The sequence below is a fragment of the Lissotriton helveticus genome, chromosome 3_1 (assembly GCF_964261635.1).
Source record: "Lissotriton helveticus chromosome 3_1, aLisHel1.1, whole genome shotgun sequence".
Lineage (NCBI taxonomy): Eukaryota > Metazoa > Chordata > Amphibia > Caudata > Salamandridae > Lissotriton > Lissotriton helveticus.
The window spans coordinates 806,663,858-806,691,434 of NC_136061.1; the positions used below are offsets into that span (position 1 = coordinate 806,663,858).

The 27,577-nt window shown below is 45.4% G+C and overlaps 1 protein-coding gene across 1 annotated transcript in view; it reads left to right on the forward strand.

Moving 5' to 3' along the window:
• Nucleotides 1-27,577, forward strand: part of OTOG (otogelin) — a 1,048,712-nt gene that overhangs the window by 751,052 nt on the left and 270,083 nt on the right. The window contains exon 42 of the mRNA XM_078682941.1: nt 14,458-14,652. Coding sequence (XP_078539067.1) covers nt 14,458-14,652 — 195 coding nt within the window. The remainder of the gene's footprint in view (nt 1-14,457; nt 14,653-27,577) is intronic.

Here is a 27,577-nt window from a genome sequence, read left to right on the forward strand (position 1 = left end):
AGTGTGCCACCATTCCTCCCCTCTGTTCTGAGAGCAGAGCAGCTCTGAGCCACCCAGCAAAGATGCCATAGCAAGATCAAAGAAAACGATAATAACAACGAGTTATCATTTTATTTTTTCCTTTACTACCATTGTTGAAAGCAGTGGTGTGACGCTCCCCTGCCTTAGGGGAGGAGCCGCCTCTGCTCCCTATAAGAAAATATAGGAAAACCTGTGAACTGCCCAGTGCCAGGGTAGGTTGGATAGTTTTAGTGGTTCTCCCTGGGCCCCATTTTGCCAGAGAGAACCACATGAAATGTAAGAACTGTATTAAATGACTGAAATCTTCTGTTGTAAGCCTCCAGTGCTGCTCACAGCGTGATTGAACCAGATGAATTGAATACTACGGAATGGTTTACTTGCAGTGAATGACAATGCCGCCATACAAAGGTTTTGCATTCTGTGCTGGACTGCCTGTCAGGCTGTCTAGTGCTCTGGCACTACCAGATGGGCAGGGCCGGACTGGGAACACAAACTAGCCCTGGCAATTCTGCCAGACGGCGAGGGGGGGAGAGATATGCTAGCAAGAAGCAGCACTGCTTCCGTTATAGAACTGCTGCCGGTTTTGTTACAGGGGGCCGAAAACCGGCCCCCAGTAACAAAACTGGCCTGCCTCTTGATAACCAGCCCCCACCCTTCCGCCCCATCAGAAAAACGCCAGGTGCCCGCTACGGCCAGTCCGGCCCTGCAGACGGGACAGCTGGAAAGTACCCGTGTGTCGATTGTTTTCTGGTCCTGTAGTACCCATGGGACCAAAGAATCCACCGCTGTCTACTTTCTATTGCTCTTGACGTTTCTGGTAAACAAATAGCAGCATGGGAAAAATCTGGATTAGCCATTTGGACACGTGCAAGAGCTGGTTGCTCCTGCACGTGTCCATGAGGCAGGATAACAGATTTATGCTGTTATTATCTTATGGTCATTGCCCACCGCTTATATGGAAGGCTCCAATGAGACTTTGAATCATGGGTAGGCCAATTCCTACCTAACCAGCTATGAAAAATTATGGGATGTGGGTGGAATCCTAGAGTGGGTAAGAAACGCTCGGAATCCACGTTAGCAAGTAGATGGTATTGGTACTCAGATCGCATTGTCAGGTTTCAGTTTAAATGTAAAACAAAGAACTGAGTGGATCAAAGGGTTGAGGACAGCACACACCAGTCTCTCCAATGAGCTTGATTTTAAGAGAAAGCCATTCTAATTTGATACTAGCAGCCCGTCCCGACCTTGTCCAGGAGCATTCAGGCTTCCTCGACCCCCACCCGCCCCGACATTGTCCAGCAGCCCGGGCCCCCGCTGCGATCATTAGTGCCCTTTGTTATTTGGGGCTCTTGGTATTGAGCACAGTGTTCTTTTCTTTTGGATCGATGCGACATTGCTGCTGTTTGGCTCTATCCATGACGTGACCACCGCCCGCCCCGACATTGTCCAGCAGCCCGGGCCCCCGCCCGCCCCGTCCCCCGCCTGCCCCGTCCCCCGCCTGCCCCGACCCCCGCCTGCCCGAACATTGTCCGTGGGTCCCCCGGAGCCTTACCTCAGCCGCCGCTCCTCCCCTGTGCTCCTCAGTTCACCGCTCCGCCGCTCCTCGCCGCTCGTCACCGCTCCTCCCGCCTGTCCGCCACTCCTCACCGTCTGTCCGCCGCTCCTCACTGCTCCTCCCCGCGCCATGTCCGCCGCTCCTCCTCGCGCTCCTGGACGCCGCTCCTCCCCGCGCTCCTGACGTCAGCACGCAGGTCGTGGCCGGCGCTACTTCGAAGGGACTACTTTTTTTATGTAAATTTTTTAAATAACGCATATATTTATAGTTGATATAGCCTATGTCCATTTGCACACCCTGACGATTACAATGATGTATCGGGTGTGTGGATTGGCGCTGTGGTTCCCGAGTTTACTCGCCTTAAAGGTTCAAAGTTCTTACTTTATAATAGTAGTATAGATTTTTTGCTTACTGTGCCAGCAACTGCATCTATATATCGGAGCTCAGGATTCATATCTGTAAAACTGGGGCATAGGACAACAAAACACAATTCACAAAGATTTACATGAGTGTAACTGGCTCATGTCAATTCAGACTTGTAAAAGGTGCATTTGTGGTGTGCCTAAAATTCACATTTGCATTACTCAAAGAAAAGTGTAATGTGTGCATAAGAAATGGTGACAGGTAGGACAGATGTGATTGGCTTCAGTTAGAAGATAAGACTATCAACATGTGATTTAAGACCAAGCAACAAGCGTGATCTGGAGACAAAATGGACCAATATTGTCTCCTTGGAGTGGGTTTTCTCATGGCAAATGTCAAGGCCAGTGTCTTTGACGTTTTTCGCTGTAGAACGGGCTTTTAGAAAACTTAGGGGCATATTAGCAAGAACCTCATTAAAATTACCTCTGTTTTAGAGGCAGGAAACTGCCGCTAAAACGGCGATAATGGGCTTGCTAATATGCATTATAGAATTCCAATAGAAGCCCAGGTTAGATGTCCTGCCGTTAAAACAACGATCATTTTAATGAGGTTCTTGCTAATATGCCCCATAGTTATACCACCAAAAGATGTGATACTCGCTGAGGCCACAAATCAAATACCACAAGCCAAAGGGCCATGGCTGGCCAATACAAAAAATGCATTAATGGAAATGGCTATGCGAACCTTCCATGCAAAATAAAAGGAGCATCTCACATCACTTAACAAATGCCAAGCGCTCATCTTTGCGATCAAATGAGTACGGAAATAGATGAATTGGAGGAGTTTGTTTGGTAAAAAATTACATTATGGCCTTTCACAAACTGCATTTGTAGTACGTTTGTTGTACTAGAATAGTACTACTGATACACTATAAAATGCCATTCACTAACCTACGTGTGGGGGTCTATGCCTTCTCCTTTCCTGTCTCTTATGTGCTGTGATCTCCACCTAGACTGCTGACATCTGTTCACACATGGGTGGACGTTATAGTTGCAAATGTGAGAGGGGCAGGGAGAAGCAGCTGGAACATGGGGATGCTTACTACAAAAGGGAAAGGATTAAAGAAGGACCAAGGAGGATTTAAGGTAGGGCTAGTGAGGAGTTTAGGTAGAGACATGCACACACCCACAAAAAGGTGAGCCCATTCCTATTCACAAACTGCTCTTCTATAGTTACTACAACCTAAAAGGACAGAAAATAGTAGTAAAAGTACTCTAGCTCGGTACTGGAGTAAGCCCAGCACCATAAATGGCCAATCACTGGTACAGCCACATCCTCCCATAGATAAATATTGAAAGTAGGACATAAAATAGAAACCCATTGAAAATGTAAAATATGTCACAACGTATTTAAACTTTTGAAAAATCTATTTATATTTATATTCATATTGCAAAATAAGCATATTTTAAAAATAAATAGTATTGGGTAGTTAGAATATTTTCTTTACTTTTTAATTAAAAAAATTTATTGAAACATTGCTTTTGAAAAGAAAATAAGGTAATTAATTAAAATTGAACCTATAATAAGTTTTAGTAACTTTTAATACTTAATGAATAAATATGAATGGTTTACTTTCTATACTTTAAAAAAAATACGGGGCATAATAACAAGGAACAGGGAAAATTAAGGCTAAGTGCGCTTAGTGTAAAAAAAATTAACCCCCGCTATTGCTGGATAATATCGCCTGGTTATCGCGTTATTAACATCCAGCGATAGCGGTATTTTGGGAAGTTTGTCGCTGGTAATGCAGCGATAAAACTACAAGGATAGGGATATCCTTGTTGGTAGCCCATGGTGGACTTAGCCATGTAATCCACCTCAAATTGGATTACATGGCTAAGTCTGAAAATTAGCAGACGTAAAAAAGCAGCGTTAACCGTGGTTAGTGCTGCTTTTTTTTGTCTCTAACAGGGTTAGAGGGAAGCTTGATAATAGGAAAAATGTCACTTAGCGACATTTCTCCTATTATTTTCCTCTGGAAAGCCCACTTTGCATCTCATTAGAGATGCAAAGGGAAGCGTAGTGAAAAAGGGTGCTAACATGCGATTTTGCATGTTTGCACCCTGTTGTTGATAGGGCGATATTTTTATCTCCGCTTCTTTGGCTTTTAAAGCCAAAAAATCAGATATAAAGTCCTTGTTAATATGCCCCTACAACTTTAAAACTTGATTTAAGTGCTGTAGCATTTGCTTGAATTTGTGCTACTTTTAAAATAAAATCTATAACATTTATTAATAAAAAATATTTTAAGTATTTTCTAGAAAATGTTTTAAACTTTAAAACTTTTCCCCTAGCCTTTAATATTTGTGTGGAATTTCGGTATACATTTACGATTATAAATCTCAAAAATTGGGGCTATGGGCTTTTCACCTATGGACGTAGCAAGGGAAAAAGTAGTACCAACTGCACGCGTAAATTGTTTTATTCTGTATTTTATGGAGGTATGCCAAGTACAACCTTCCTTGAAATCCAGGCCTAGATACGGGAAGGAACGAACCCTATCCAACTTTTTGCCCTCTATGTTCAGGGTACAGGATTTGGTATTTTTAGGGCCACAAATCATTACAAAAGTTTTCTTATAACTTGGCTTCAGCCCCAGATCCTTCAGAAATCTGACATAATTGGCAATGAGTTTTTGAAGGCCGTTCTCAGTCCTTGCCAAAAGGACGACGCAGTATTCTTTTGAATTTATTACTACTTGCCCTTGTGATGAACATTTGTGCCAAACCATTTTACATTTTGTATTTTTCTGTCAATGTTATCTTCCATTTACTAGGACATTTTTAATACCACTTTTGCGCAGGCACAAATTTTCTAAGTGTAAAGCGGCGCTGTATTTCCTCCTGCAACTCAATGATAGTGATGTGTGTTTTGCTGCTGCAAGGTTTCTGAAGTGCACTTTAGCAAAGAGAAGGAGTATCAGCCTGATTCATCAACGGGACGTTTTGCGTGGCCCTAATAGCGATTAATAGCGACTCGCTATCAAGGACACGCAAAACGGTATTCATGATTAATTTAGAGAAAGTAAAGCGAATCGCACGCGGCCGCAAATACCGGTTGCGATTATCGAAAATCGCATAAAATACGCAATTACCGGCAACATCCGTGTCGGAATTGCGAAATCTCTAATAGCGAGATCGTCAATAGCGGGACCGCAAATAGTGCGAGATCGGGAAAACGGGAAGTCGCATGTCGAGCACAGCGATGACATCACAACCAGGAAGCAGCCAGGGCCCACCCCCATTCACCACAGTGAGGCAGACCTCGAGTCAGCAACTGGGAGAGCTCCTGCAATTCTGTTTGGATACAACTCAGAAAGTACAGTGCAGCAATGTCTGAGGATGCAGTTCCTGGGCCCAGCAACACCACAGGGCGGAAGAGAAAGTTAAAATTCTCCGAGCAGGAGCTGGAGCATTTAATAGAAGGGGTGGTGGCCAACCACTCAAAACTGTTTGGGAAGGACTCTAGGAGGGTGCCGGAGCAGGAAAAACGCAGGATCTGGCAGGGTATAGCGTCCACGGTGAACTCCGTGGGTGTGGCTGATAGGTCACTGGACGAACTCAAAAAACGCTGGTACGACCTCCGAGGTCGTCCCAAAGAGAGGGTGGCTGAGCGCCTTGGAGAGTCATCGGGCACTGGAGGGGGAGGACCTACAGTCCCTCCAAACACCCCCATGGAGGACCAAGTAGAGAACACCCTGGAGACAGAGGCGGTCATCGGAGTGACTCATCTGGACTCATCCCGCCCCACCCAAGACAACCAAGGTAAGTGGCATGCGACTGCGACCCTGTCCCCTATGAATGTCCATGATCAATTAGCCTCCCATATTGTTCCATAGTCATGCCATCGTTCCACATCAGGTAATGCCCTGAAGCATTGTGGGACATGTAGTGTGGCCACAATGTAGATGTACCACAATGCAGCCAGACAGGTTCCAAAGTACGCAAAGCCATAGCCAGTCAGGGAATGTCACCCAGCATGCATGTAGCAACTGCACGTGTGACAGATACATGCACCTAATGAACGTCCACTTCCCCTCACAGGTGGTGCAGACAGCAGCGACAGCGAGAGGCTGCAAATAGATGAGGAGGCACAGGATGAGGAGGAGGTGCCGCCACATACACAGCCACCAGCCCCTGCCCCAGCAACTACTCCCGCAGCCAGGTCCACCACCAGTGTGCCTCCTGCGTCTGGCCCAGCAACTACTCTCGCAGCCAGGTCCACCACCAGTGTGCCTCCTGCGTCTGGCCCAGCAACTACTCCCGCAGCCAGGTCCACCACCAGTGTGCCTCCTGCGTCTGGCGCAGCAACTACTCCCGCAGCCAGGTCCACTACCAGGGTGCCTCCAGCCCCTGCCGCACCAACAACGCCTGCCGTGACACCACCAGCAGCTGGTGCTTCAACATCAGGGCCTGCGACAGCGGCAACACAGCGGCCACCCACTGTGTCAGGCCAGCAGAGCAGGCGTGGCAGGCCTCGCCTGCAGACCAATGCACCTATCAGCAGGAGGGGGAATGGACAGGAGCTGGTGAGAGTGAGCGTGGAAAGATGCATGCTCCGTATTCATCAGCTGCAAGCACGCCAGCAAGGTGCCATACAGCTACAGCTGTACAACATTGGGCGCAATGTTGCCGGAGTGGGGGACCGGATGGACCGCATGACGGCAGCCATGGAAGGTGTGGGGGAGGGAATGGCCCGCATGACTGCAGCCATGGCAGGTGTGGGGGAGGGTATGGCCCGCATGACTGCAGCCATGGAGGCCAGCACTGCTGCAAATACATTGCAGCGCAACGCAGCACGCCGCCGCCACCGTCAGCTATTGACCCGGCTGACCGCCTACACCAGGTCCAATTATCTCATAGGCAATGCCACATCACAGTTGTCGCGGCGGTCCCTTGCGCAGCAGCAGCAGCTCATCCAGTGCTGCGAGGATGTGGCCAGGGTCCTTGAGCACCTGACCAGTGCCGTGACAGCACTACACCCTCCTGCTCTACCTGCCACTGTTGGGGGTGATGATGCCAGTGAGGGGACATCGAGTGTGAGCAGCCACTCTGCCTCACACGTAGGGGCACAAAGGCGCAGTCCCAGGCCCACAGCAGCTGCACGTGCCTTGGATGAGGATGAGCCACAGAGCCGCTTGGGTGGTACGCGCAGGAGGCGCACATGACTTCATATGACTCTTACAGGCACAGGCTGAGTATAAGCCTGCCCTGTCCTTTCACACAGCAGTATGCTGAAATACTGTTAGCAATGACAACATTTAAAGTGGTACCATTATTGTGAATGAAACAATAATATTTATTTTAGCAGCACACATTGGCGTTGTGTCATTATTACTTTTTGCATGCATTTGTGATTTGTGGGGTGAGGGAAGAGGGTGCATTAGAAACTGTTCAGTGTGATGTGGTTGCGACGTCTGTGGCCTTCAGCTGGATTCTCCCCGCGTGCATGGCGCGCATGTGCAGGTGGCCGGTCGTCCCCTTCAGATTCACTGCCAGAGATGTCGACAGGTATCCGGCGCTTGGTTGCAATGTTATGTAGTATTGCGCAGACAGCCACAATGCGGCAGCACACTGCAGGACTGTAATACATGGCCCCACCTGTCTTGTGCAGTATGCAGAACCTGCTCTTGAGCAGCCCAAATGTCCTTTCTATGCAATTCCTTGTCCGAATGTGTGCAACATTGTAGCGCCGTTGCTGGGGTGTAGCAGGGTTGAGGTATGGGGTGAGGAGGTAATCACGGAGGGCGTAGCCACTGTCACCTGAATGAGAGGAGCAGAGGGTGAGTGCCTGTGCTGCGCTGCTACTTCATAGCAAAGTGACATTGTCGACAAAGTGTACTTACCAAGTAGGTGTCCTTCCCCAAAGTCTCCCCTGGCCAGTCGTGTGTGGAGGCCGCTGTGCCGGAATATGTAGGAGTCATGGGTACTCCCTGGGTACTGGGCCACAATGTCAGTGATGTATGTCTTGGCATTGCAGACCATCTGTATGTTGAGGGAGTGGTAGGACTTGCGATTGCGGAACATATACTCCGTGGCAGCTGGTGGGCAGATGGCGATGTGGGTACAGTCTATGCATCCGAGTACATGTGGAAAATGGGCTACATTGTAGAATTGTAGCTTGGTCAAGTCCAAATCCTGTTGGCTGGTGGGAAATTTGATGTGTCGGTGTAGCTGGGTAAGCATAGCGTCAACAAAAGTCTTGAGGCAGTGTGACATGGTGGGCTGGGATATCCCCCCAGCAGCCGCTACTATCCCCTGGAAGCTCCCGGAGGCCAGGAGGTGCAGGCTACACAATACCTGCACATGTGTAGGCACCGCATTGGTACGCCTTGTTGGGTGCTGCATCAGGGGGTCAAGGTCCTGTATTAGCTGGATTATCATTTCCCCATTCAGCCTGTATTTTGCATATATCTGCTCTCTGGTTTGGCCCAGCAAGGTGACCCGCTGGCGGAATATCCTGTCCTGGATCCGGCCTCTCCTCCGTGCTGCTCGCTGTAGCCTTCGCCGCCTGACCACCATGTACATTCCTGGTATTGTGGAACTCCTAATGCTGCTGCTGATTGTCCTTATGTGTGATTGGTCAGGCCTGAACCTGTTACTGATTGGCCAACGGTTTTTTGAAAAAATATTTTTGAATGGCTTTTATGGTTACCACCTGCTTTGAGTTGTCCTTAATTTGCGCCGCGCAAACTGCGATTTTTGGTTTTTTCGCTATTTGCGGTTTTTCATGATTACCGATTGCGATTGTATAGCTAAATCGCAATTTATTTCGCAGGATCCGTGGATTGTCGCATTTTCCGATTCGCTAATGCTCTCCTACCGGGATTCTGCGAATATTATTGCGAATTCGCTATTATGTGTTTGCGATTTCATGTTGAATGCCGATTACGGACATTGCGCCCGCAATTGCATTTTCGCAGCGATTGCGGGCGCAATTTTGCTTCATGAATCAGGCTGTATGTTGTTTAAATATCCATGCACTTAATTAGTTTCTGTATATATTGTATTTGTATCGCTGTAAAAACGTTTATTGCTGCTGCTAACTTCTTTTTATGACTAATTTTAACATTTAATGCCATTGGTTAATATTTGATGCTATTCATTTGGTTTCAGTCTATTTGCACCGTCACTTTAGTTACGATCAAATTACTGTTTTTGTCTGTGGTCGTACTTATTTTAAGTGGAAAATACATTTGTAACTTTCTGTGTTGTGTTTGATCTTAATGATTTTTGCTATTATGTGTATATTTTATGACTTGTCTTTGGAAGGTCAAATAAAGAAAGAATTGAATTGTGTGGAATGTCAAATATAGTGGAAAGTCACTACTGGTAGTAAATGTATGGCCATAGGCAACATTTTTACTGACTTCACCCCCTGTTTCATGTGATGGATACATGTAAGTCTACACTTTTGAGTAACTTTACACTTTTAACTTGCCTAAAGTCATCAAGTTTCTCAAAAGTGTAAGAGTACATGGCATTTGTATATTTACTCATGAGTATGTTTACCTTTGTGAAAAGGCCCCTCGCGCTTGAATTTTGGGGGAAAAAACTGCCTAAATACGCAAAAGTGACAATCTGTTTGAACATCTGTTTTGTGTGCTGTAATTGTGCCTTAAAATTTGATGGTACAAGATCTACTTTGAACATCCGTTTCAAATACACTCATGAATTTTCATTCACCACTTTTTGCTTTATCTGCCTGCTCTGTGAAATTGCATCTTAGTAGCTTGGTGACAATGGAAACTGCAAAGGTGCTCTTCAAAGCAGTGGAGGTGCACACAGAAGGATCATCCATATTTTCAGTGGAGTCCATGTAGCCATCATTATTAAATACAGGCTTACTTTCAAAGTTGCCAGTGACACCCGATCGCCTTATGAGTTTGCATTGCTTGACAAGGGGTGCAACTGATACATGAGAGTTAAATATTGACATGTCTTAACTCACAGCTTCTGCTTGTAAACCATTGCATTTTTTTAGATAACATTTCCAAATGAATTCAGTAACGAGCTGGTATGTTTTCCAAATTTTCGGGCTTCAGCTGACCTAATGTCCCAGAGTAGAACTCCCTCTAAGAACACCATGCATGAAGGACCCACTTCTGCACTCATCTAAGTTGTCAGAAAGCTAACAGGGAGCAGTCAGGTAGGTCTACGGCTCATTCAGGGCTGTTCCGAACATCTCCTTGGCTGATAGCTGCAAAAGAACTATCTAGAGATCAATGCACATCTTTTGTAAGTTATCCTGCCTTAATGAAATTGTGACCAGAAGCTTAGGGAGGGTATATCATGGATTATTCATTTCTGCCAGCAAATTAGCTTGTCTTCAGCAAAGCCTACCTAGCTAAAAGTACAGTTTGATGGTCAAGTCCAATATCATATCAGTATGGGAAATATCCTACAATGTGGAACTAAACTTTACTTACCTAGTACACTGCTGTGTCATGATGTGTACCATTCCCATAGTCACTTGCAAGCCATTCAGCATTCCGAGCTGAGGAACTTCGCTAATTAAAATATAAGTCAAGAGAATTGGATAGTGTACTGTGTCCTGGGCCTATTCCTCTTCAAAGGAGTTGAGAGTTCATGTCTTAGAGGGGCATGCCACTTCAGCACCGTGATGACAGATTGTATATTTAGCTGACACCATTGTATGTTCTATGATGCTTTTCTAGACTAAATCAGTACTTTGTAGAGCATGGCTTATCACTTGTGAGGGTATCCAGGCACTGGGTTGCTGGGCTTAGTTGAAGTGCTACGCAAACAAATGATGGATGGCATGCTGAATAAATCATACATTCACCCCGAGTGAAGAGATCTGGGTTAAATCTTTTGTTCTTTTGATCACAATGCCACCCCAGTTCAGATACAGCCATATGCAAAGCAGTCTTAACCCTGTGCTTCATGGGAACAGTCCAGACCAAACTGCCAAGCTAGGTCCTCCCTGGGCCGGAAACAAGCATTCTGGGACTGGTTTCTGGGTATTACCCTTCATCAGCCAGGCTAGCTTGAATCCAGTGGCACAGTGACCAAGGGACCCATGTCTGGACATACCCATCCCACTTAGGGTAAAACGTGCTACGCAAGCTATCCTGGCTGATGAGTGGTGAAAGCCCGAAACTGGCCCTAGGATGCTTCTTTGCAGTCGAGGGAAGACCGGGCCTCACAGTTCGGGCTGGACTGTTCCCATTGGGCGCAGGGTCAAGACTGATTTGCGTATGGCTGGGTCCAAACTGGAATGGCATGGTGAGCAAGAAAACAATGGATTTAGGCCGAGATCTGCATTCTTCCCATCAATTTTTCTGTTTTACATTTGTCACCCCGAGTGGGATGGGTATGCCTAGACGTGGTTCCCGTGCTTTCCATGCCACTGGAGTCAAGGTATCCTGGCTGATGAGGGCCAAAAGCCTGTAATCAGTCCTAGGATGCTTGTTTCCAGTCCAGGGAGGACCCGGCCTGACAGTTCAGGCTGGACTGTTCCCATTGGGTGCAGGGTCAAGACTGATTTGCATATGGCTGGGTCCAAACTGCAATTGCATGGTGAGCAAAAAACGATGGATTTAGGCCCAGATCTCTGTACTGGGGTGAATGTATGACATTGTCCTGCATTCTGTCCATCAATTGTTCTTTTTGCATTTGTCACCCTGAGTGAGACAGGTATGCCTAGAAGTGGTTCCCGTGCTCTCCATGCCACTGGAGTCAAGCTATCCTTGCTGATGAGGGCTGAAAGCCTGAAACCTATCCAGTAAGGACCTGGCCTGGCAGTTCAGGCTGAACTGTTCCCATTGGGCGCAGTGTCAAAACTGATTTGCATATGGCTGGGTCCAAACTGGAATGGCATGGTGAGTACAAAAACAATGGATTTAGGCCCAGATCTCTGTACTGGAATGAATGTATGACATTGTTCTGCATTCCGTCCATCAATTGTTCTTTTTTAATTTGTCACCCCGAGTGGGATGGGTATGCCTAGACGTGGGTCCCGTGCTCTCCATGCCACTGGAGTCAAGAAATCCTAGCTGATGAGGGCTGAAAGCCTGAAATTGGTCCTAGGATGCTTGTTTCCAGTCCATGGAGGACCTGGCCTGGCAGTTTGGGCTGGGCTGTTCCCATTGGGCGCAGGGTCACGACTGATTTGCATATGGCTGGGTCCAAACTGGAATGGCATGGTGAGCAAAAAAACGACGGATTTTGGCCCACATCTCTGTACTGGGGTGAATGTATGACATTGTTCTGCATTCTGTCCATCAATTGTTCTTTTTGCATTTGTCACCCCGAATGGGACGGGTATGCCTAGACGTGGGTCCTGTGCTCTCCATGCCACTGGAGTCAAGCTATCCTGGCTGATGAGGGCCGAAAGCCCGAAACCGGTCCTAGAATGCTTGTTTCCAGTCCAAGGAGGACCTGGCCTGGCAGTTCGCGCTGGACTGTTCTCATTGGGCACAGGGTCAAGACTGATTTGCATATGGCTGGGTCCAAACTGGAATGGCATGGTGAGCAAAGAAACTATGGATTTAGGCCTAGATCTCTGTACTGGGGTGAATGTATGACATTGTTCTGCATTCTGTCCATCAATTGTTCTTTTTGCATTTGTCACCCCAAGTAAGACGGGTATGCCTAGACGTGGGTCCTGTGCTCTCTATGCCACTGGAGTCAAGCTATCCTGGCTGATGAGGGCTGAAAGCCCGAAACTGGTCCTAGGCTGCTTGTTTCCAGTCCAGGGAGGACCTGGCCTGGCAGTTCGGGCTGGACTGTTCCCATTGGGCGCAGGGTCAAGACTGATTTGCATATGGCTGGGTACAAACTGGAATGGCATGGTGAGCAAGAAAACAATGGATTTAGGCCCAGATCTCTGTACTGGGGTGAGTGTATGACATTGCTCTGCATTCTGTCCATCAATTGTTCTTTTTCCTTTTGGGATTAGTTGAAGAGCCAGGTCATCAGTTTCTTCCTAAGTCCCTCAGCAAGGGTGATTTTCAGAGGTGGATGGGGAGGGCATTTCAGGATTTGGCAGTGAGGTGAAGAAGGAACGCCCTCTTCTGTGGTTACAGCAGATGTGTGGTGTCTGTGCCAGGGCGAGGGAGGATGAGGGGAGGTTTCTGGATGGATGGTGGAAGTTTAGTCGGTGGTTCATGTATCCTGGTCCTTGGTCATGGACGGCTTTGTAGGCGTGTCTCAGTCGTTTTAATTTGTATCTTTTCTTGATGGAGAGCCAGTGGAGGTTCCTCAGGTGTGTGGTGATCTGGGTTTGTTTGGGCAGGTTGATGATCAATCGGGCCACTGAGTTCTGCATTGTCTGGAGCCCTCTCATGAGTTTGATGGTGATTCCTGCATGCAGAGTTCCATAGTCTAGATATCTGGTGATAAGGGCTTGCATTACTGTTTTTCTGGTGCTTGTAGGGAGCCATTTGAAGATTCTTGAGAGCATGTGGCGAGTGTGGAAACAGGCCAAGGAGATTGTGTTGAAATGTCGATTCATTGTGAGTTTGCTGTCCAGGATGATGCCAAGCATGTAGTTGTGATCTTTTTGTGTGGGTGTGGGTCTGAGTTCAGCGGGACACCAGGTGTCATTCTAGAGGGAAGTACGGTTGCCAAAGATCAAATGGCTAAAATGTGATGAACATGGTGGTACAATTAGTTGCTACACAAACTAGATTATTTTTATGGTTGCAGTTTGCTGTGCCACTTGTTACTGTATTACAAACCATGAAATCAATTTTCTCCTAAATTATGCCTGGTAATCTTTTTCTTTTTTAGTTGGACCTGAATGTGTGTGTGTTACCACCTATTGATTATTTTTAATTGGGGACTAGTTGAGAGAAATAACTCCAAATCAATGTTTTGTCCTGGCATGTTCGCTATGTATATTTAAGTAGAAAAACAAACCCTGTGGGGCTCCTTTGTTGTTGTTCAGCAGGCCCCAATACCGGTGTGCAGTGGAGGCTCTGCTTTCTGCACCCAAGATACAGTCAGTTGACTAAATCAAGGGTTTGTTTCCAGGCTATTGGCCTTTTTTGTTATCGTTGATGCTCCTACATCTATGGTTTGACTCACTTTTGGGATAAAGAACAGTGATAAAAAAAATCCTCCCTGCCATCAGCATGACAAACCCTGTCAAAACTAGTAAAATAGAGAATGAATGTCCTCCATGCGTTGACAGTTTTGGCCCTGCAAGTTGGGGATTTTTGTGGACTTTTAATGTACAGCACCACACTGATTTACATTATAGTACTGGACAGAATAAACACTAGCCGACAGAGTGATACATTCCTGACAATTTTTGCCCGATGCCTCATTAATGCCCTCTTCTCAAAGATGTCCAATATCGGCTTCGTTCTTGTCCCTTGTTTTTCGTGGTACTCAGTAACTGCATGGAATAACATTCAGTACCTTTCAAGTTGATATGGTTTATTGTAGCGCACATTAATAATTTCCATATTGTTTTTTCTTTTCCAACAGCTTTTCTCTGCCCTGAACATAATGTCTATCATTCTTGTTTGTCAAGCTGTGATGTTCCAAGAACTTGTCAGAATAATGGTTTTGGTTTGCAAGACGCCGAACCATGTTCAGTGTTGACTGAAGGCTGCATCTGTGGAGAAGGAAATGTTCTTCACCGCCCTTACTCTACGCTCTGCATATCAGAGGAAAAGTGTGGTATGTGTTGAACCATTGGTCCAGCTATTCTGTCCAGTATTCAAGTAAACTCATTTTGACTTCTGGTAATAACAAATATCGACAAATTTCTCTGGCAATGCGAATATTGACTGGCTTTGAATTTTAAATTGCGTTAGATCAAATGATTGTTAATTATTTCAGTGCATTTCTTAATAGCAAATGATAGCTAGCATACCATTTACCATTCGGTGAGACCATGATATCTGAAAGAGGATGCAAAGGGCCAGTAGACTGAAGAACCCTTGCGTGGCTTGATAAATCTGGAGTAACGCAAGGCAGCGCAAATCGCTGCCTTACGTTACTCTGCCCCAAAGAGGCATTACATGGGTGGAGCATCGGTGTTCCCATGCATTCCCCCATTGATTTTGGTGCATTCCCAGATTTACCAACACTGGTAAAACTGGGAATGCCTCAAAATGCTATGCCTTCCCGGGGGAGGCGCAATGAGGAGAAATATTTTTTTTTTTCTCATTGTTACCGCTTTGTAAGTACGCTGCATTTTGCTGCACACTTAAAAAGAGGAAAATTATGCCTCGGAGCATTGCTTTTGTGCAGGAACGGGCACTTTCCTGCACAAAAGCAAACCTACCTACAACCACGGTGCAAGGCTGGCTGGGTTGGCGCTAGGCAGCCAAAAGGGCACCAGCGCAAGGAAAGGGCAGGAATGTGCTATATGATGTTAACTACAGCACACTCCTGACCTTTTATGCAGAGCAGGGGGGCTTGCTGACCTGCGCTGCATGAAAGTTTAATAAATATGGCCCAAATTTTCTTCCACTTCACCCTTGCCTATTATTTGCTAGGTGTTCTTAAGCATCTATTTTTTTTTTCAAGATGTCTATGGTGATCTTGATATTCCTCATCTTGGTTTGAGGTCTTTCACGTCTAACTTTCACACTAGTTCAAGAGTAAAACCGGAAAATACTTTAAGTAAAATAAGAAAATTAATTCGCAATGTGCAATGGTGATGTTATTAGCTTGTGACACTACTGGATCATCAACTAAAGCTGCTGGCCATTGGCTAACAATGTTGACATTTACAAAATATCCTTCTAGAATAATGTGGGGCTCCACAAATTATTCTGGGTGGGATATCTGATCACCCTGAGATTTATGCTTTCCTCCGTCATGTCAAACAATTAATGAGAAGGAGTAACCTGTGTCTCCACAGATCAAAGAAAGAATGCCATTCTTTGGCCAGTTGTGTCCATGTTAAGTACCTTTCCAATGGGCAGGACCATTGGGCAACTCCCTATAACTGAAGTAGGAGTTGGAAATATTGTGGTATCTGTAACCCAGCTATTTTCTTTAGTCCACAAATAAATATGGAATCAAGAATGTAGACCATCAGTCACAGATGCTCAGGAATCCCACCAGGATAACTTTGTAGGGGCCTCAGTGTTTTCCTGCTGGGCTTACTGCAGAGTTATTTAGACTGGCCTCCTATGAACCAGATGAACAATCTTCTACTAGTGCAAAAGCCATACATAGAAAATGTGTCCTTTGCATTAAAATGTCTAATCACTGAACTCTCATGGTCTAATTTGTGCTCTGGCTGTCAGTAGAACAGAGGGTTATCTTCAAATTGATGGGCACAACTGAATGGGTGTAAAAAGTAGAGGGGGGTGGTTTAGCTGCTCTGCCCGCAGAGTTCCTTGAGTTTTGCCTACCCCACTCTCGGTTTGGAGTGCGGACTTTGGCAAAAACTCTGCTAACCACCCTAAAGCAGAGTTTACCAGCACCCGCCCTTGGTAATTATGGCCATAAGAGTGCTACTCTGTGTAGGGGCTCAACCTTCGATTAGTGCCTCCCATTTACAAAGTGAGATGGGGTTTAGTCATGTGGCTAACAGAGAATTGATCCCCTGATTTCCATACTGTTCTTTCTGCTTGTCACTTGCAGTTGCCACAAACGTGCAGGAATAGGAGAAAGAGTGACCAGTTACAGTTCTTTTAGTCTCCCCTCCCGTACAAGTCTGGTGTCTTTTCCTTCCTTGCAAATATGGCACTATGTATACGGATATACATATTAGGCCAAAAAAGTATTTAAATTCAGCACTGGGCCCCCTGACATCAACTACACTAGATCTTCTGCTACGCCACATGCACTGTACCTTTGTCAAGGGAGCATCATGTGCTGGCATGACTGTATGATGGGAAAACAGAACTGTTTCTGAGCTCAGGGAGGAGTAAGTAAATACCGCCAACACCCCACCGGCCTCAGCACGCGTGAGAACCTTTTCCAGAGTGCTTCTGTCTTTTCCAAAGATTCTTGGTGATCATGGTTTTGTTTCTTACCTATATGTATTACATGGGCCCTTCTGTATGGGGCTGACCGAGGGTCCAACAGTGAGCTGTGCCCATTGGTTCTCTGCTTTCAGATTGTACAGGTGATGGTACATGTGTTTGTCACTGCTACGGGTTCGGTGGAAGTGTAGATGTAGATGCCGACAGATCTATGATGCTATGGCCTTTCAAACTCCAGACGCTCTTCGCAAAGGGACTCCCAGGGGTTCTGCAGACATCGCCCAGGCCCAAGGTAGACACTGGGCAGCACCTGCCCGAGTCCCACACCTCACTGGCCACTCAGTTCTCCTGAGGAAGGGGGTAGCAGGAAAGCTCCCAGCTCCCTGGGCAGCCTGGGCGCTGCCTGCGGGACAAATGCTGGCCTGGGAGGTACTGGGGAGCAAGAGGAGTCCGGGCACCAGGAGCTGACACGAAACAATGTAGAGAGTTAGCTGGAACGGGGCAAGAAGGTAAGAGATCTGGTAGTCAGGCTGAGGGGTATATCGAGCCATACATCAGGGGCCAGATGTAGGTAGGCTTTTACCGGTCGGTAACGGCCGAATTCGGCCGTTACCGACCGGTAAAAGGAATTTGAGATGTAGGGGGCAAAATATTACAGAATCGGTACATTTACCGATCGGTAAATTTACCGATTCTGTAAATTACCAAATCGGTATTTTTACCGATTCGGTAATTTTGAGATGTAGGTGGGACTCTACTGAGTCCCACAAGCCTTACAGAATCGGTATTTTACCATCAAATTCAATTTGATGGTAAAATACCGATTCCGGTGTGCATGCACATGTGTGCATGCACACCTATGCCATATGACAGGCAGACCTGCCCTTGGGGCAGGTATTCCTGCCACATGGCACCCGAGCCTCTTTTGGGGGTGCTAGAGGGTATCAAAGTGACACCCCCTGCACCCTTGTAAAATTCAGTATTTACCGATTCGGTAAATACCGAATCGGTAAAATTCGGTATTTAAGGGTCGGTAAATATGCTTTACCTACATCTAGCCCCAGATGCTTAAGTATAAAGAGATTACTAAAATGAGTAGTTGTGTTTCCATGAACACAGTGGTGAGAATGCTGACATGCACGGAGGGAGCAAGCGCGATGCGGGGGAAGTTACTTCAAGGGTGCCACGCTTAAGGAAGGGGAATAATACCAGCTAAAACATTGCTCCTGCACGGAATCTTCGCTGGTGCCTTGGCCTGCAGAGTGATTAACAAGGGGATGAACATGACATGCAGAGCTCCGCACCCTAAAATAAAGAAGACTAAATAAAAGGAATCTGCCTAGGGACATGAGAGCAGAGGGAGCTGGTGGGGCCCTTTGTGAAAGAATGTTACTACCTTGCCATAAGTGTCCAAGAGGTTTTGGGGTCTATTTGGATGGCGGTTGGAATGCCACCACCCGTATGGCGGTGGCGATCCACCCACCATTTCCGTCCGCCCGCTTAACATTTCCCCCGCCATATTATGGTGGCGGTGGGGCCCCAGGCGGACAGAAAGACCGTCCACCAGTTTTCCGCCGGTAAGCAATCAGCCTGATTGACAACTGACAGAAAACAAAGTACTATAAACTTATATCTTCATGTACAATTAATTCAGAGAGCAAAGCTATTGGATGCAAAAAAGTTTAATTCAAATTTGCATCATTTCCTTTCACTGGTTAGAGTTCATCATACATATGCTTATATACATAAAAGATTGATAATAAATGTACGTGCCCACATTCACAACGGGAAGGGGGAAAGTGAAGGTAGTGTCAGGGACAGGGTGGGGTCAAGGAATAGTCAGATTCATCCAGTGACAAATATTATTTTCAATTTAGAAACTAAATATATGTGGTCCCTTTAGCCAAAGGGCCACCTCATACGGCTCTTAAAGAGTCCAACACATAATTAATACACAAAACCAAACTCCGTTTCAGCCGTTAAGGTCCTGCTTGGGGTAGGAGATTGGTCGTAGTTGAGCAGTCAACGTTTCGACCCGTAGTCTAGGTAGGAAAGTGGTCCTTACAAGGCGGGTCTTCTTCAGGACAAAGGAGTTGTGGGTGGGCAGCCTCCTATAGGTTCTGAGGTCCCTTAGGGCTTCTTAAATAAATACATATTTTGTAAATGCCTGTATTATTTTTCGAGCGCTTCTCTATTAATCTATCCAGGACCAATCTGCTTTTCAGCTCTGGTGTCATCAGCTGTACTCTAGTGCATATTTTTCTACCATAGATGAAATGCTATACATTCATTCCATTATGCTTATCAATGCCAGTTGGATCTGCCTATTCTGTAGTCAATCTGTTATATCCTAGTTTCACATGTAAGTATAATCAGCCTATGTCCTCCTAGCTGCGAAGATTTAGAAACTAACAACATAGCTACCAGTGTCTTCATGTACAGAGTACAACACATTCACAGAGAGTTTGCGCAACCGCTCGGTGGGCAGAGTCCCATGAAATGGAGGACGATGGCAAATATTAGAAAAACGGCAGTCCAATAATCATACAAGAGACAAAGTTTTGAGTGCAGTGAAAGGCACACAGCTTTGAAACGAGAAGCATGAATGCCAAGAGACATTGCCACATGCAGAAGTGGCACAGCAGAGTATAATTATACAGTGAGTCTTGAGAGACAATGATGGGTGTCAGAGGTCTATAGAAAACCGAACCATTAAAGAGGAGAGAGTTTGGTGAAAGAGGCAATGTGAAATTAAAGAAGGTAGAACGTCCCAAGAAAGAGACCACTGGGTGAGACTAGAAACATGCCCCAGGGATACACTGTGAGCCTTGAAAAAGACAGGAGAGCGGATTGAGTTAAGTGTGTCAAAGAAGAAGAGGGAAACATAAAATGGAGTCAAGGCCATTACAGGCAAATGAAAATCAAAGGAGACAGTGTAAACTGAAAGTGTAAGATCTTCAATGGGTAGAGACCTATTTGAATTATAAGAGGGACTAAAGAGTAAATGGAGGGCGAGAGGCATCACCATTCAAAAGAGAATGATAACTATAAGATAAGAATGAGTGAGTCACAAGAGCAAAAATAATTGAGGAAGCTAAAAGAATCGAAGAAAGATCAAACGGAATGGTGTCAAAGCTAGAATAGGACAGGGAGAGCTGTGAGTGGTGGAACATTGCTCATGAAAGAGTACAGTGACCTGTAAGAGTACAGAGTGAACCATGAGAAAGGAGGATGGGACGCACCACAACACCTAGGGGCATGGTGCCGTTAGTGGCATCACGTTCGGAAGCCCGGGTCACATCCAGTCAGGAAGGTAGGAAGAGGCGCCAACGGAAACATGGGAGGTCCCCCTAGGATGCGTCACTAAGGTGTGCAGGCGACCCCTCCCCAAAAAAGATAAAAGCTAGGGGCAAGCCCTCTTTGTCCTTTCATCGCGGGTGCCTAGCGGATCGGAGCCGCATCAAATTACCCACCTATCCATCCCTGAGTTTAGAGGTTGAGTAGGCGGGGTCTCGGGCAAGAGAAATGGCGGGGTCTCCTTTTTGGCTGGGGCTGTCTGGTCCTGGAACAGGGCGGGCAGTCAATGTGGGGATCCGGGCTGGCAGGAGAGGGGGCGGACCTGCTGGTGGTCCTAGACTCTCTGGCTCTACCCGAGATACCGGCGCTTGAAGTAAGCAATTTTGGAGAGGCTATCTCGTGCGCATGAACGCATGGGCAAGGCGCAAAGCAGTGTCCTGGTGGACGCGTCTAGAAGGATAGACGACTGTTAGTTACCCCAGATAGATGGGAGCAGTGGAATATGGTTGTGGCCTGCTGGCACAACATGCATCAAGCGTGTCTCTAGAGAGCCAGAAATGTAAATACAATTTCTAACTGTGGCTCAAATGTATACTTCACAAGCCTACTTCTTTTATGACACTGTGTCTTGTTTTGGTTGATAATAAAAGTTGGTCAAATGTTGAGAGTGAATCAACAAATAAAGATTGCAGTATCTGAAAATTTCATAAAGAATACGCAGTGAAGACCAACTACTTGCTCGGTGTGTTTTGTGGTAGGGAAGAAGAGGGAAAGGATAGCTTGTTTAATATGGCAGGGGCGAATCGCATGTGGTATGCCCACTATGATGCTTAAACAAAGATGGAGAGCAGAATTGTCTTCGATGACTTGGGAGAGCTGCGTCATGCCTCTCCAACATATGCAATAGTACTGGTGCGTGGCCCATGTAGAGCTGATGTGCCTGCCTGTCCTTGTGCATGGCTGCAATGATATAAAATAGAGAAGCTCCATCACAAATTGTCACATGCATTGAATTTGGGTCTGATGATGAAATCAGACCTTTAAAATTCAGACTTCTGCCTTTCTAAATATGGCCACACCACTGGTCATAAGTTTAACAAGGCACATCAGCTGACCCCATGTTCTCTTAAAAGATGTGTGACCAATGATTTTAGTTGAAAAAATTGGGCAGGAGTAGATCATATCCCAATATGTGTGATAGCCATAAATGAAAGGCAATGGGATTAGGGCTCGAGGGAAACAGAGGAGAGGTTTGGCACCTGAGAGGCTAGTTTATTGCCGTGCACTGGTGGACATGGCCATGAACTTGCTATGCACTTTCGTAGGCCATGTGTGACTTAACAAAGGTAAAAATAAGCACCTCCTTGGCAGAGGTTCCTTCTTGATTCCAGGATGATCTAATTTTCTGTAGTCTGGGTAGCCCTTTTTATACCAGTCTTTCCTTTGTTCTCAGGAGGCAGAGAGGCCTTGGCTTAGTCAGAACCAGTTCTGGTCATTCCTGGAGCACTTTGTTTTCCTGATTTCTGCCTTCCTTTCAGAGAGAGGGGCAGGGTCGTCAGCCACCCAGCAGGAGATGGAGCCAGCATTGTGGAAGGCAGGCACAGCCCTATTCAGGCCCAGGTGCTATCCCTTCCCACCACTCAAGATGCAGATACAGCTTTTCAGCCTAGGTCTGTATCATTCAGCCTCCTGGGGGCTCCCCAGCCCCTGTCACTCACAAACCAGACAGTCAATTCAAAAACAGGCCAAGGCACACAGAAAGGTCGGACAAGAGAACAGCCACTTTCTAAAAGTGCTGTTCTCAAACACAGGTTTTAAAAAACATTCTTCCTAAAAGATAGGTTATTAAATTCTGAGTTCAGGGATACCGGACTTTAATTTTCTATCTTGCTCCTATGTGAAGATATGCAGGTAAACATTATAGACAGCATGCCCCATTATAGCCTATGGGCAAGATAGCCCTCTCAATAGTGAAAAACGACAATGGCTGTAATACACTACCAGAGCATGTTACACACACTAGTACATGTTCTACCTTTCACATACACTGCACCTGGCCCAGGGGAGTACCTTGGGCCTTCCATAGGGGTGACCAATGTGTATATAAAGGGAAGGGTTAGGCTTGGTCAGTGTGGGCACTGGCCAGGTCAGCATGGCAGTTAGCAACTGCCCACAGGCACTGCGGTGGCAGGCCTGACACACCATTTTGCAGGTCCACTAGTAGCATTTGAATCACCAGCCCTGGCACACTCAGTGCACTTTACTAGGGACTTCCTGGTAACACAAATATGCCAATCATGGATAACCAATCACAATAACAATTTACCAAGGGAGCACTTGCACTTTGACACTGATCAGCAGTGGCAAAGTGCCCAGAGCATCTAAACCAGCAAAAACTAAATCAAGCACAGCGTCAAAAATACAGGAGGTAGAGGCAAAAAGTCAGGGGAAACCATGCCAAAGATGCCAGGTCTAACAAACCTTAACAAGTTAATTAAAACATTATATTTTTTACAAAATGAATCGAGTGCCTCTGATCATATATTTTAATTATTAACAGAGATTACCGCTAAACTCTTTTATCACATGGTATATTCACTTTGGGTTACAGTGAATTAAGAAATTGAGACTGTCATCAAATAGGAGACCTTGAGAAATATAAGAGTAGAAAAAGAACCATCACAGGGAGCACACAGAGGCATAAAATAGAAAATAGTGAGCCATGCGATCAACACTTTGAAAGTTGATAGGACACAGGGAACAGATAACAATGTGTGATCAAGCACACACAAATAAAAACTGACAAAAGATAGAATTATAATGTGGGCTCTGGTACCCAATACCAACTTAATTAGCAGTTCTTCTTAGGTCATAACACAGTTCAATGAAAAACACTACACTGCCTAAACTCGGATTACTATGTTACAAAGAGTGAGCAAATCTCCAGAGAAATGCATGTTAGATTAAAGCAGTAACAAACAAAGTTGAAGTTGATAGTAACACACAATAAATGTGTCCAACAAAATAAAAAATAAGCAAAAAAACACATTTCTTTTTAAATTGGATATTTATTAGAGAAAATATTCATTTGTAAATGTTTAAGGCAAAGAGCATCAAGAGAAATCACAAAATGTCAATTAGAGGAAATGTTCATGATAGACTGGGCCCTGGACATGATTTCAGGCCAACCATAATGCTGCAGAAGTTAGTTAAATTGAGTGGGTCAGACCAGTCAAAGATTTTTCCTTAAAAGTTTGCAACTTTTTTGATTTCAAAATTCTTCAGCGGGGCAGGATGGTAGTGTCAGCAAGGGTCCCTTGAAATTAGAAACATCTTCACTGAACTCCTGTTAAAGCCTTCATTTTTGTCACCAAAAGCTTTGAGCTGGATAAAGCAGGATTCCATACCTGCTGAGGTCTCTCTACTCCCTCTCCCTGGTCCCTAGTTTTACTTTCAGACTTGGGGCCTGATTCATCACAAATGTTTTGGATATCCCATATGCCTCATGACAGGTGCTAGAGAATATAATCAGGGCCACTGGAATTATGCAACACGGGAGAAGCAAAATATGCAGAAGGGTTAAATAAATAATGTAGCAACAAAACACAGATTATGTGCTAAATGCAGATCATTTTCAATAGAATTACATCATTATTTTATCATCCGTACATGTTAACATTGTCTGGGCAAAGGTTCCAACTCCTTAGTTACAGATTAATACCCAAATACAGCATTAAGCAATTATAAAAGAGACTAGTCAATATTTGCGATGGGCAATCCATTGCATAGCGAAATGTGTGGCTGCCTTTTTAGTAACTATTGATGTGTTTAACCCCTTCGCTGCTAGGCCTTTTCCCCTCCTGTGCTAAGGCTTTTTTTGGCGTTTTGGGGTAGTGCGTGCTTAGGCCCTTGTAACTTTTTGACCACATAAGGTATCCACGCCAAATTTGCGTCCTTTTCTTCCAACATCATGTGGATTCTAAAGGGGCCTAGGGTTTGTGGATTCCCTTGGAGGGGTCCCAGAAATTAACCAAAATATAGCGATTTTTTTGTTTTTTTCAGAAAAATGGGAAAAACGGGCTGCAAATGAAAGCCTCTGGGTTTTTCCTTGAAAATGTTATCAAAAAAGAGTTTGTGGGGCTGAAATCTCCATTTTCTCAGCTTTTAGGGAATGACAGTCTTTTGTCAGAGAACCGAAGTTTTTCACACAGTTTTGGCATTTTTCTGGGACATAGCCTATTTTTGCTATTTTTAGAGCTTTCCACCTCCCCAGTTAATGGTAGAAATGAGTTTAAAAGCAATAATGCATCCTGGAAAGCTGTACATTTTCGAACAGTAGACAAAATTCTGAATTCATAAAGGGGTTATTTGTCTAAATCCATGAAGGTTTCTTTATAGAAAGTAACAGTTAAATATTGGAATAATTGAAAATTTGTTGAAAAAAACAGCCTTTTGTCTCAACGTTTTCACCTATATCTTTTTCTAATTTTGACAGCTCTTGGAAAGCAATATCCCGTTACATCCGTTAGACCTTCCTGGTTGTGGGGATATATAGGACTTGTAGTTTCACTAAGAACCTGACGAACCCAGATCCAAAAACTGAGCAGCAACTTGAAATGGTATTTTTTCATTTACTGGGTATAAAGCTCTTTGTCCTGGAAAATGTGTACATGGAAAAATCTGTATGAAAGACACCTATGTATTTCTGAATTGGGTACAAATTATAGAGTTCAGAAACAGTATATAATTGCAAATTTTCAAAATTGGGAATACTCGTACTAGCATGAGAATTATTGGTCATTTTTCAAAAAGATTTTTTTTTTTACACAATGTCTTTCATTGAAAGGAGAAATGCATGAAAGCTCAATTGGTAATAACATTTGATTTACAAATCTGAATTACCCCAAGTCTCCCAATAAAAACGGTACCTCACTTGTGTGGGTCGGCCTTGTGCCTGCGACAGGAAACGGCGCAAAATGCAACATGGTCACACCTAAATTTTGCAGTTACAAATTGACCCTTTTTTGGCAAAGTGCCTACCTGTAGTTTTTGCACCCTAGCTCTGCAGGCACCTAGGGAAACCTAGCAAACCTATACATTTCTGAAAAGTAGACACCCAGGGGAATTCAGGATGGGGTGACTCGACTGCCTACCACCAGGTTTTGTTACCCAGAATCCCTTGCAAAGCTAAGATTTTGACAAAAAAAAACAAATTTTCCTCACATTTCTGTGGTGGAAAGTTCAGGAATCTGCGTGGATCAACAAATTTCCACCCACCCAGCGTTCCCCCAGGTCTACCAATAAAAACGGTACCTCACTTGTGTGGGTCGGCCTTGTGCCTGCGACAGGAAACGGCCCAAAATGCAACGGGGTCGCACCTCAATTTCCCAGTGAAATCTTGCGCTCTTTGGACAAAGAGACTACCTTTTGTTTTTGAGCCCTAGCTCTGCCAGCACCTAGGGAAACCTAGCAAACCTATACATATTTGAAAAGTAGACGCCCAGGGAAATTCAGGATGGGGTGACTCGTCTGCCTACCCCCAGGTTTTGTTACCCAGAATCCCTTGCAAACCTAAAAATTGGACAAAAAAAACTAATTTTCCTCACATTTCTGTGGTGGAAAGTTCTGGAATCTGCGTGGATCAACAAATTTCCACCCACCCAGCGTTCCCCCAGGTCTCCCAAAAATAATGGTACCTCACTTGCGTGGGTAGGCATAGTGGCTGCGACATGAAACAGCGCAAAACGCAACATGGTCGCACCTCAATTTCCCAGTGAAATCTAGCACGTTTTGGACAAAAAGACTACCTTTTGTTTTTGCGCCGTAGCTCTGCCAGCACCTAGGGAAACCTAGCAAACCTATACATTTTTGAAAAGTAGACACCCAGGGGAATTCAGGATGGGGTGACTCGTCTGCCTACCCCCAGGTTTTGTTACCCAGAATCCCTTGCAAACCTAAAAATTGGACAAAAAAAACATTTTCCTCACATTTCTGTGGTGGAAAGTTCTGGAATCTGCGTGGATCAACAAATTTCCACTCACCCAGCGTTCCCCCAGGTCTCCCGAAAAAAATGGTACCTCACTTGCGTGGGTAGGCATAGTGGCTGCGACATGAAACAGCGCAAAACGCAACATGGTCGCACCTCAATTTCCCAGTGAAATCTAGCACGTTTTGGACAAAAAGACTACCTTTTGTTTTTGCGCCGTAGCTCTGCCAGCACCTAGGGAAACCTAGCAAACCTATACATTTTTGAAAAGTAGACACCCAGGGGAATTCAGGATGGGGTGACTCGTCTGCCTACCTCCAGGTTTTGTTACCCAGAATGCCTTGCAAACTTAAAAATTGGACAAAAAAAACACATTTTCCTCACATTTCTGTGGTGGAAAGTTCTGGAATCTGCGTGGATCAACAAATTTCCACCCACCCAGCGTTCCCCCAGGTCTCCCGAAAAAAACGGTACCTCACTTGTGTGGATAGACATAGTGGCTGCAACAGGAAACGCTTCAAATCGTACGGTGGTGAATTTAAAATACCCTGAAGCAATATAACCTTGATTTTGGGGGGGCACCTGAGTTTTTGGCCCGGGGTTCGGTGGCCATCTTTGGAAACTACCAAACCCAAACAGTTCTGAAAACTAGGCACCCGGGGTAGTCCAGGGAGGTATGGCATGCGTGGATCCCCCAATGTTTTCCTACCCAGAACTCCTTGCAAACCTTAAAATTAGGTAAAAATAGCACTTTTCCTAACTTTTTTGCGTGCGATCGCCGTGCCGGCAAAAATGTCCTACCACCCAGCATTTCCCTAGTTATCCCGAGTAAAAGGATACCTCACTTGTGTGGGTGCCCCAAAGCAGAACAGGCCAAAAATGAATTTTGAAAAAAGTAGTATTTAAGGTTTACAAATTAAGCCCCCCTGCCTTAGTCACAGGCCTTTGGCACACCCACACAAGTGAGGTATCATTTTACTCGGGAGAACAAGGGAAACGCTGGATGGTAGGACATTTGTGCCGGCTGCGAGATCCCACCCAAAAAAGTACGGAAAAGTGGGTTTTTTGACCTAAATTGAAGGTTTGCAGAGGTTTCTGGGTAGGAAAACATTGGGGCATGCCATACCTCCCTGGACTTCCCCGGCTGTCTAGTTCTCAGAACTGTTTGGGTTTGGTTGTTTCCAAAGATGCCCGCCAAGCCCCGGGGAACCCCCTTGCAAAACAAAATTGTTTTGAATGAATTAAGTTTTCAGATGGAGAACGTGCGATTCAGGGGACAATATCGCATGAAAATTGTGACAGACAATTTCAGGTTTGCAAGAGATTGTGCACAAAGAACAACAATAGAATTCACCAACAAGACATGACCATATAC